Here is an 11,145-nt window from a genome sequence, read left to right on the forward strand (position 1 = left end):
TTTCTTTTCTTCTAATTTTAGTCCTGAAAAGGCTGTCCCATGTGACCAATTAAATCAGTTGCATTTATGGGTTAGATGAGTTAGTATATCCACAGGAACAAACATACACAATGTGCTGAGTGACAGTACTACACAGTCTAAGAGGAGAAGCTTTGCAGACTTTCTTCTGTTGTTTTTGCAGAAATGAAGAGCATTGGTTAACCGATTCTGGCAACCCCTTTATAAACACCAAGGAGGCGACTGCAAGCCCTGTTGCTTCCAGTTAACCATGAGTTTCATTTTCACTTTGTGCTGGTTTGGCACTTCAAAAGTATAAAAGAAAAAATGCTAAATAGCCGACTGTAAATAAAAAATGCTTGAAGGTTTTTCATAGTTCTGCTCTGAAACTTCCATTTTTATTTTTTTTTAAATCTAATACTTCAAAACTTAGTATTAAAAAGTTAAATCTGTTCCTGTAGAGCTGCTGATTGAAAATGTCAGGGTTTTGCCTACATGTTTTCAAACTGTTTATATTCTCTTTATGACTGATGAACTTCCAGTTTCCTAATGTATGTCCAAGTTTACCAGAATGCTAATATAACCTTAAAATAATATATTGATCTGCCCTGTCAATGCATGTTGTTCTATTTAAAAGAATTCGCCGTATAGAGCTTTTGGAAGAGTATTTTCTGTGACCTGAAAGCTATGAGAGCCATAGCTGGCCCTTCTGTCACCTATATCTCGCATATGTTTGCGTGATGAACTTGCCTTGCTTTCCAAGGTATTCTGGTACTGCTAAAAACAAAATCATACCACTTTTAACACTGAGGCTTGGTAATCTCTTAGTTTTTATGGGCAAAACCAGAGTTGGAAAAGGCAGCCTCCACCTGAAGAGGTGGTAGCAGATTTTTTCCTTCCCCCCCGAAGTTTGCCTGGCACCTTACAGGAAGGCTGAAGATACTGTATCAAGGGCTACTTGAGATGGAGTAGGCAGATACAATGGAAGGGACCCAAAGGAACTCGCTGCTGCAGAAATACTTTAGGGATCATTGATCGGGCTGTCGTCGTCTTTAAGATGTTTGTGAACTGTGATACTGACCTTTTGTTGTAAGTCTTGAAGGACAATTGTTAGGCTCGGCTCTGCTGGTTTCTGCCAGCTATTCTTGTGATACTGGCTGTAGTGTCCTAGTAGAGAAGCCAGTGGTACATCAGGTGATCCAGAGCTGCTCATTCCAAATGCTGTTTTGTTCAGAGAGAAACTTGAAATAAAATGTATCACATGGTCTTTGTTATAAAAACATCAGGAACGCCAGTTCTGTGTTTAGTAAGTGTACAAATACAATTTGTGTGTGTGACTTTTCCTACCAGATTTACCTGGAAAGATACACTAAGGTGGATAAGGGTGCTTTATTTAATCACCTTCCAGTACTAAAATACCAGGTCAACCTAAGTACTTCAGTACTAATATCTGGACAAATTATGTTTCAGCATTTTAACTGTTACAGAAGGATAAGGCCAAAGCCTTGAAATCCAGATGAATTCAGTACAGAACAGTGCTTGAGGACCAGAGGTATTGAGCAAGTGCATTCAGAGAGTTCAGTAGTAAATATTAAGGCTTTATGTCAAATGCAAAGTCCAGTTTGTACTGCAGAACTTGAGAATAATGTTGGGCTTGCACTGTGTGTTTCAGTACTTTGTACCTGCCTCTCCTTAGAAATAATGCTCACGTTAGCTGTGATTTTTGTATCATGTTTGTGTACAGCACTGAGTGTGAGCAAGCATAAAATGCTCTTGAAAATTTGGATGTCTGTATTAGGTAAAAGAAGCATTTTGCATTTTCCTATCTGTTTGTTCTCCTCTGAAATTACAGCTTTAGTTCCCTTTTCTCATATTTATATCTGTTGTATTGTGTTGTTCCACTTAACTTTTATTCTTCCAGAACATTTTCCCTCCATATTTAAGGCTCACAAACTTGTCCAAGAACTTGTTTTAGTCATTGTTATTCATGTAGATATAGTCAACAGCAATATAGGTGACATTTTCTGAGTTACTATCCAGCCATGTTGTATTTATGTCCTACTTTGTTTATTTTTGAAATGCATGCCAGCCAAGGAGGCAGTATTTGTCATACTATTCCTTCTTAAGCACTGTATCTCCAGAGCCTAAACTTTTATGTACTGTTTCTCTAGATGTAAATGAGTCTGTGCAGTTTGTCTTGACAAAGCTATTGCATCTGAAGTAGCCACATGAAATACTACCTGGGGCTAGAAGTAGTAGCCTACCCTTTCATTTTCCATCCTATAACTCTTTTGTTTTATGAGCTGAAGAGAAACTTAACGTAGAGAAAAATTTTTGTCAGCTGAGTAGTTATTTAAAATCTTCATTTAAATGTCTTATTTTTAAGAGCACAGTTGCTTTTCTCCAGCTTCCAGAATGTATTACATTTGAAATGGGAAATTCTGTTTTATATTCACCTATATTGTGTTCTTACATTTGGATAAAGTACATACAGCTGGACCATGTATTTATTAGTAAAGAAACAGAGTATGAAAACTTATATACCCATGGACGATAGTCTTAATTAGGACCAAAGCTCAAAAATGTATTTTATCTGTGCTGTGATGGAAGCATCATTTGATATGATTTCATTATACACCAGCTCCCTCAACTCCAGCTTATGGAAACCAGTCAGGTTGGGCTTGCTGGGAAGAGACGTTAATGCAGGAGAATCCAAGCTTGGCCTGCTTATCTGGAGTCAGGGGACAGTATTAATCTTGAGTCAAAGCCAGTAGATCCCAGCACTTCATTGCGTTTAAATGTCTTCAAAGACCTGGTGACTGTATGTCCTACCTTGACTGTCCAGAAACCTTCTGTGTGAAGCTCCGTGAGCTGTGTCGGTTCTCAAACTGCACTTACGTCTCCTCTCAACCAGCACGTCCACTTTGCAAATTGATTTTTAATTGTGAGTCAGCTCTTATTTGCTTAATAGTTCTGTAGCCATCATATCCTGATGGCAGACGAGAAATTTCATATGCTCTCTAGAGTGAAGGTAAGTATGGGGCTTCTGTGATTAAACAAACTTCTAAATTTAAAACTTATGCCAGAAGACTACCTTTAGGTTTGCTTCTAATGAAGTACCATTTTTTTGTTGGGGCTGGGGGAGATATGCCAAAACCCTGCCTATTTCAAGAAATCACAGTGTTTTCAATTTTTAATGGCTTCTATAAAGAGAGAAATCATTTAAGGGTGAAGGATAGAGATTAATGGAAAAAATGTGGTTTCATTGATATTGCTTCACCTCATTCATTGTTCTGTAAAGAAGCGTTGCCTGCTTGCTTTCCTCTTGTTTTAGCTGTAGATTATTCTTAGCACCAACAACTTGATCCGCTCTTTTTCTTTCTCCAGCATTGCCATGGCAACTAAAGAAAATATGACTTCACAGAGAGGGATGTTGAAGTCGATACAAAGCAAGATGAATACCTTGGCTAGTATCCTTTCCTAAAAATTTGTGCTGCCAGTGCATAAGAAGAGGTACGGTACAATTTTTCACTCTGTCATTTGGGCATCAAAATGCTTTGCGATATCAATGGCTATATAACCTGTAGTTGTATTGTCATTAGTGACAAACAGACCTTTTTTTTTTTTACCAGTCTCACTTGATAATCTGACTGAAGCATCTTAATGATGAGTGTGGTGAATAAGTTGTTTTTACTCAAATTTGAATACTGCATATAAATCAATGTAGCTTAATTTTCAGGTAGAGATCTGCAATGGCATTTGATGGCCTTCCCTGCTACATGTTTTTGTAAAAGTATAATTTCATTTTACTTCTTGCTTTTTGCTTTCAAGACTGTCCAGAGCTGAAGCTTGGCATACATTGCTGCCTGTTATGGTTTACAGCTAGGAGTATTCATGACCTGAGTGTCCTCTTGTCTGTCACAGCCTTGTAGATGTTAAGATTTTGGCTTGTTGGTTTCTCTTGATATTCTGTGCTCATGGCTAAAGAATGTGCCAGATTGTCAAGTCATGCATGTTTGTCGTTTTCCCACTTATTCCTTCCTTTCTGTCATAAGGGCCCAAAGAACAACATTAGCATCATTTGATTAGACAGATTACGTCCTGAAGAGATGTATCTTGCTAACCCATAAATTTCATTATAGTTCTTAGCAACGGGCAAGAACAAAAAAAAATTCAATAAGCTTTGGCCTTAAAAGATGGTTAGTTACAAAGACATGAAGCTCTGAAACATATTATCTTGTTGGCAGTTGTATTTTGTACATTAAAAGATAGGTTTACATCTTTATGATTTTACAGTAGGAGGAGTTCTTCCTTATGTGCTATACTTGAACAGTGCGTAATCATGAACGTGAATGATTTTATCAGTCAAATGCCTTTGGTTGTTCCCTTCACCAGTAACAGAATTCCATTAAATAAATTCCACAGATGTTTTATATAACTGCCCCATTTTTTTTTATTCTCATTTAAACACAATTATTAAAAGTAACTAAGCCTTACATTGGAGATTAAAGTATATCAAATGGTAATTTAGGTGATCAGGTGATGAATTCTGTGTAAATGTGAACTCTAAGCTGTTCTGTTTTCTCTTTTCTCTGATTGACTGTTATTAGTGAAGTACAGTTGTAATCCTGCTAACTAGCCATTAGGTTTTTTACTGCATCTGCTTTCTCCAGCTTGGGAGTAGTTCTGCATTTCTTGCAGTATTGGGATTTCCACATACAGAATGTGGGGCTTGTTAGTGAAGATGGTGTTTGCTGATATGACCTTGACTCAGATTCCTTAAAGACCGGTTTCCAGCAGTGAACAGCCTGATTCAAAGGATCAACCTTCGGAAACGACGAGATTCTCTCATCTTGGGTGGCATTATTGGCATCTGTACCATCTTACTGCTGCTATATGCTTTTCATTGATGGATGTTCCCCCGTGGACTCTGCTAAACTCATCACCACCATCCCTCCCCCCCCAGTCAAGGAAAAGTGAATGGGGGAAGCGACAGACTTCAAACAGCCTGCTTGTCATGGCTGGGAGTGTCAGCACGATGTCTAGAGCTTATGATGGTAGACTGCGACACTGGGTTTGGGTTGAAGCTGCAGTGTTTCTCCTTCCCTGCCATACATCTTCCTTTGGTTAAATTTTGTGGGATTTGTTTGTCTTTAATTCTCTTTCTCACTGCAAGGTAAGTAAATATGGGACGCTTACCAGAACCAGTAGAACAGTTTCTGTGCTCAGCGGCGCTGGGGAAGTCTGTTGTTGGTTGGTAAGCAGTAAAAGATTGTTATGCTTGCCTTGGGTGGAAACTCTGCAGGAAGCCAGTTTCCCCTGTAGGCCAAGCACAGTACTGAACACTTTTGCCCTGTGAGAAGAATATTGCAGCTTTAAGCCGTCAGGTTGCTTTATTACTAAATACATGTTCTGTAATTCTTTTTAACGGATGGTTGAGACACTAGTTATTTCTGCATAATTTGTGCTGTGAAAACTCTGCTTCACACGAATCCCTCAAAGTAAAAAAAGGATTGTTCAGTTCACTTTTTGCACAGATGATGAATAAACTACCCTCTGAGGAAGATTTGTAAGGTTTCTTGTGGCTTTAAAGGGACTGACAAGTCCCCCTTTGTAAAAAGGGAGCACGGTGTCCTAGCAGCTGTTTACTATAGTGTTCAGTCATCTGAAAAGCGACCAAACATGAGTTCACCTAAAAGTAGTCTTTTGGGTGTAAATACTTTGATTTTGGCTGGCATCATAAAGGTCTTTATAAAAAGACATGATAAGCAGTTTGAAAAGTCTATATTGTAATTTAGATAAAGTTATTCTAATAGCGTTAATATTTTTACACTGTAAGTAGGATATAATCTAAACTGTCAATTGGAAATGAAAATTATGATGGTTATACCTGAGGCAAACGTATCTGCGTGCAAAATTTTTGGACATAACTCCTCATAGTAAAGAGTTGAATGTATGAATAGTGAAACAAGTATTATTTACCATTATCTGGGGGGAAAAATTTTTTTTTTGTCCAGACATGCAACATGAATCCGGTTGTGTTTGCATCTCTAAACAAAGCTGATGTCAGGAATGGCTTTGATATTGCAGATTCACGAATTACAGATTTTTCTGCTCTTTCAACAGCTCTTTTCCATCTGTTATATCATAACCCAATAAATTCAAACTGAGGCACTGAAATATCTTTCTAAGAAATTGATTAACTCTTTTCACAATCAATTTACAGTGCTCCTAACAGATTTCATGTATGCCATTACCCACAAATGGCAGATAGTCTCCAGGTTCTCTTCTGGAACAAAGTCTAGCGGGACGGACGCAATTTTTTACTGCTTTTTGTAGTGTCTGTGAAGTACCTTTTGGAGGGAGTAGAGACTCGTGCCAGTGTAGTGTGCAAAACCACACTCTTGCGCCCAAAATGTTTGTATGGATTTGAAGGCTTATTTGCAGAGTAATAACTTTGTGCTAAAAAGTCAACAAAGGCTTCTAATCAGTCATCTTGTCGTTGGGATTAGAAAGCATTTGGAATTATTACATGTAAAACTGTGGGGCTTGTATTTTAAATAAAGGGTGATTATTTGGTTGATTTGGGAATGTTCCTGGTTTGAAATGAAGTGTTCATTAAAGGGGTTTATGAAAAACCTTGATGGATAAAGGAGGCTTATTAATGAATCTGTGTGTTGGGAGATCAAACCTCTTCTCCCCAATGCTTTTTTCTTTGATTCCACCACCACCCTAAGGGACCCTGATCAGCAGTCGTGCTTCTGCTTAGGATTTGTAGGATTTGGTTGCTGTATAGTTGGCAATATGAGATCTGCAGTACCGTAAAAAAATTCACCTATTTAATCTTATAACCAGTCTTTTTACTGGACTTAATTGATTATTTGGTGCATATATTTAATCTTATTGTGTGAAAAAGCTGCTATGGAAAATATGTAGATTATAATAAATATGTAAACATAATTGATTTTTCATGTTATGAAAATGTTATGGAGGAACTGATATATTTTAGTAGAAAATAATGGAAATATGCTGAATTATCTCTGATAAAGCTTTACTGGAAATGGTTTCAGTGTTGGCAACCCCTCCACGGTTTTATTTGTGTTGATTTTGAGACGGAGTTTTGTGTTGGAAAATACATTTAATTAACCTTGTAGTCTCCCCTTCATCATCTTCTTGTAGTCCTCTGCAATGTGAGCAGGCATTCTGCTTTGCTCTCTGAAGTGGTGTGCTTGCATATAGCCGAGGGGAAAGACTTGCTAATTCTCCTGAACGTCTGTAATAACATGGACTTGTAGTTAGAGCAATGGACTGTAAAATGAAAACAGTGGATTGTAGTATTTGATCTTGAATCCCAAAATATAGGTTTGTATGTCTCCTGTTGCTAAATATGTTCTCTAAGTTTTTCATTCTGTGTGGTTCCTCTTGCTCTAAGGAAAAAAGTGTGGTTAAAGAATTCTCATTTCTGCAATTCCTGGCAAAGTTGCAGTTTCGTAACTCAACCAAATAGAATTGTGCTAAGAAAATTATTGCTAAGCCATTGAAATGAAGTGAGAAAATCCATAATATTTCTACAGGGCACATTTCCCACACACACTCTTTTTAAATTCCTATTTTATTCTTGCCAGTACACAAGCACCTACTTTAAACCTGTCCAACAACCCCTTAGCCAGGCATAAGGGGTCGTATCGATAACTTTTGATGCCACGCTTCACACGGGTGCCAATGTTTTTATCCTTGCTCTTTAGACTATTTTTTTTTTTACGTGCTTATCTGATCTTCAAGCGCTGGTTGCTAGAGCAGAGGAATGGCATTCGGGCAACACCCAGTATTGAGTGCTCAGTCAATAGGGAGTGTTTGCGTGGCCGTGGCCCAGACCACAGCCACGACTTAGCCCCAGCCCTGCACAGGAGTGTGCCTGAGCGAGGGTGGAGGCTGGGCTTTGCTCTCCTGCGTGTCTCCGGGACCAAGCAGCGTGGTGCTTCTGGTAATATGAGAGTTTGCTCTTCCTGGGAGGGCACAACATTTTTTCTTAACCAATATTGATTTCAGGAGCTTTTGCATATCGAAGTGCGGTATAAATTCCTGCTGGATTCATTACACTGAATAATCAACTAGAGTTTTTCATTTGTAGTTTTACAAGTCCTTTCTTTTGGACGGTCTTAAGATTACTGTGAGAAGAAAGAGTCAGTTCCTCGCTGGATGTTGAAAACGAAAGAGCAAAAGTAGATTTTTAGGGGATGTGAAAGTTTCAAATAAATTGTCGACAGCTTGTCCTCCAGGGCTGCATCCTCTGAGGAGCTGTGTTCCTGAAGCTCCCCCAAAACTGCTGCACAGGGAGCGAAGTCTGGTCCACCACTTCTGGTTGTGTAACTCACTTAGTCGGGACTATTTTAACTCTCTAAACGTAGCAGCTTGTTTCCCAAGATCACTTGATGCATAACCTTTCCCTATTCTTGCTTTTTGTTCCCAAAGCTGTCATTTGAAACGGGAAGGAGAGGTAACAGCTGTATCACTTCTGAAGGAGGAAATAATTCCAAAACTCCTTATAACAGTGTCGGATTATGAAATCCTTCAGAGCAATGGTCCCATTGAGCAATGTGCAGTACAGGAGGCTACAATGAAAGACATACGGAGACAAAACTGAGCCATATTCTAGGTGACATCTGCAAGTCCTCTTGGAGCCCTGTATCTCTCCTGTCAACTGGATATTTGAAACCAGTGGTGATGCTTTCAGTTCTGAATACATAAGCGGCTGTTGGTCTGTCTCCTACTGAGTGAGGAAAGCAGTTTAAGTAAACAAAAAACAAAACCCTTTCTCACAAAATATCCCAGTCCAGACCCTTGTAAATGAGTTTCTGATTGCACTTTCTGATTTTTTGCTTTTCATATAGCTTCTTGAAACTTATTTTATTGTAACTGTAATTATTTTTGTTCTCGCCTATTGTGCATTCTCTGTATGTATTAAAAAAAGCTTTGATATGTAATTTAATAATAAATTAGAATTCTAAGCAAGGTGCTTGGTTCTTTCCCCATGACAATCTTTGCCTTCCTGAACTTCAGGGAAGATGCAGAGAAGTTGCAGCTCTCCAGTTTGGGATTGTCACTGAGCATACGAATTAGTGTGTTCTCCATGTTGGTACCAAATATCAGATGTGATGGAGCATTTCCTGACCTAAAATGCTCGGTTTGGCGGGATGAGTTCCTCCTGCCTGCGTGTGCAGACCTGGACTCCCCATCTCCCCTTCTGTTTCAAGCATCTGCATCGGAAGGGTCTGAATATAGTCATGACTTTTTCTTGCTGTTCTTTGACAGATGGAACAAGGATGGTTTTCTTTAGAGGTAAGCTTTAAAAAGTTTTCTGTGTATCCATAGTATAAAACATTTAATTCCCAAATGCACACCAAAACTGATGCGTCAGCTGATGTTGATTTGAAGAGCCTTCTCAGCATAAGGTGTCTCCCCCCATTTTTAATACACTTCCCAGTAGTTTGGTAGCTTTTTCCCCCCCCCCCCTTCTCTAATCACAAAACAAACACCAAAAATAAGCTGATACTTTGAACATGGTACAAACGGTTGTAAAAACTCTCTCCGTGAAGTTCCGTTGTATCCTGTAGTTTCCTAGCACTGCTGTGGTCTGGACCACCTCCATCCTCAGGTGTTCAAACCAGGCAGCATCGTGCCTGAAGGAGCCACCTGTACCTGGTGGTTTTGCAATTGATGCTAAATCTTTCAATGCCACTCACATTTATTTTCTCAAACAAGAAAATCTGCCTGGCAGCGTGATACCTGTCTATTTGCGTAAGGCTTGGAGTGAAGAGAGGTAGTTCATTTCAGAGCTGTCGTGCTGTGCCTGTAACGCTGCTTTAAAGTAGAGCTAGATTTCTGTGTCCTTAATGTGCCTACTGAATATGAGGAATGACCATATGCTTTCTCAAGGGAAGGCTTTGACTGTATGTTTCAAGCTAGAGAAGAAACTTCAAAAACTGTTTCGAAAATGGAAAGGCAATTCTGGTTTCAGATAGTGGGAAGCGCAGTTTTTCCAGTTGCAGCGCTGGTAATAAGTGGTGCATAAAATTCCATCTTCGTTTGGATTAGAAAATAAATTATTAATGGAGCGGAATCCTTTTTTCCAGCTCCCTGTACAGTCAATAATTTATAGCGGCACAGGCGTAAGATACATATTTTTAACCATCCTCCTCCCAGAATACTGTTGTTCGTACTGAAAACTGCTGTCCTTCCTGACAAGCTCAGGCGCAGCGGGTGCTCGTGCATTATGGATGAGCCGTGCTCTGCTCCTTCAGTCCTGGTGCAATTCCACGAGCAGATTTCCTGCTGAAAGGGAGCCGAGCACTCCATTAGAAATTCATAGGGAGAGACAGGAGTGTCTTTGTTTTATGCGTTACACTGAACGTGGGAGATGTGCTGCGGCGTGGACTTGATTTTTGAATGTTTTAATAGAAAGGCTCAATGTTTACAGCAGGTATTTACATTTTCTGAATGCCAGCCCTTTATCTAAAACAGGGGTCTTCAGGTAGGAAAGCTGTGCTGCTGGTGATCGTGCCTTAGCGTCTGGGCTGTGCTCATTAAACACTCGGAGCCTGCTGTTGCCTTCATCTTCCCCCTTCTTTGCAAGCTGTTTGAGACCGTTACAAGCGTGTGCTGCTACTCATCCCTTGCTTAATCTTTCCCTGTCGGTGCAGCCCTCCTTGCTCTTTGTTCTTAATGGGACCCTGAGGCTTTGCTAACCCAGTTTTGGTAGCGCTGCTAGTAAAGCAGGAGAAGTCTGGCCATAATCAAAGTCCCTCTGCCTTTGAAACAGCATTTGCCATTCTCGCATTGTGGATAATTTTCTGGTTGTCTTGATTTTCACGCCCTGTGAATCCTCTGTCAGCCAGTGGTGTGGTTTTTGAGAGGTCTTCTGCGATCGTGTCCGGTTTGGTCTTACATCTCGTGTTGCTTTACCTTTCTTTGTCTGCTTGCTGCACAGCCCGTCAGATTCTCCTCCCTTGCTTCCTGCGTGTTTGGCTTCAACTAGACATTTCAAACACATGAATTTATTTTTGGTCTCATAATTTTCATTTCTTTTTAAAAAATCTATCCTCCCTTTGAAGTCCAGAAAGGCTGTCCCAGGGTGATTAGAAGCTTATC

The 11,145-nt window shown here is 39.6% G+C and overlaps 1 protein-coding gene across 3 annotated transcripts in view; it reads left to right on the forward strand.

Annotated features, from left to right (window-relative positions):
• GOSR1 (golgi SNAP receptor complex member 1) overlaps nt 1-6,592 on the forward strand; it is a 32,001-nt gene extending 25,409 nt beyond the window's left edge. For all 3 annotated transcript variants that reach the window (XM_050908977.1, XM_050908976.1, XM_050908978.1), the window contains 2 exons: nt 3,385-3,467; nt 4,783-6,592. In XM_050908977.1, coding sequence (XP_050764934.1) covers nt 3,385-3,467; nt 4,783-4,907 — 208 coding nt within the window. In that variant the 3' untranslated portion in view covers nt 4,908-6,592. The remainder of the gene's footprint in view (nt 1-3,384; nt 3,468-4,782) is intronic.
• The last annotated feature ends 4,553 nt before the right edge of the window (nt 6,593-11,145 follow it).

This window comes from Gymnogyps californianus, chromosome 20 (assembly GCF_018139145.2).
Source record: "Gymnogyps californianus isolate 813 chromosome 20, ASM1813914v2, whole genome shotgun sequence".
Taxonomy (NCBI): Eukaryota; Metazoa; Chordata; class Aves; order Accipitriformes; family Cathartidae; genus Gymnogyps; species Gymnogyps californianus.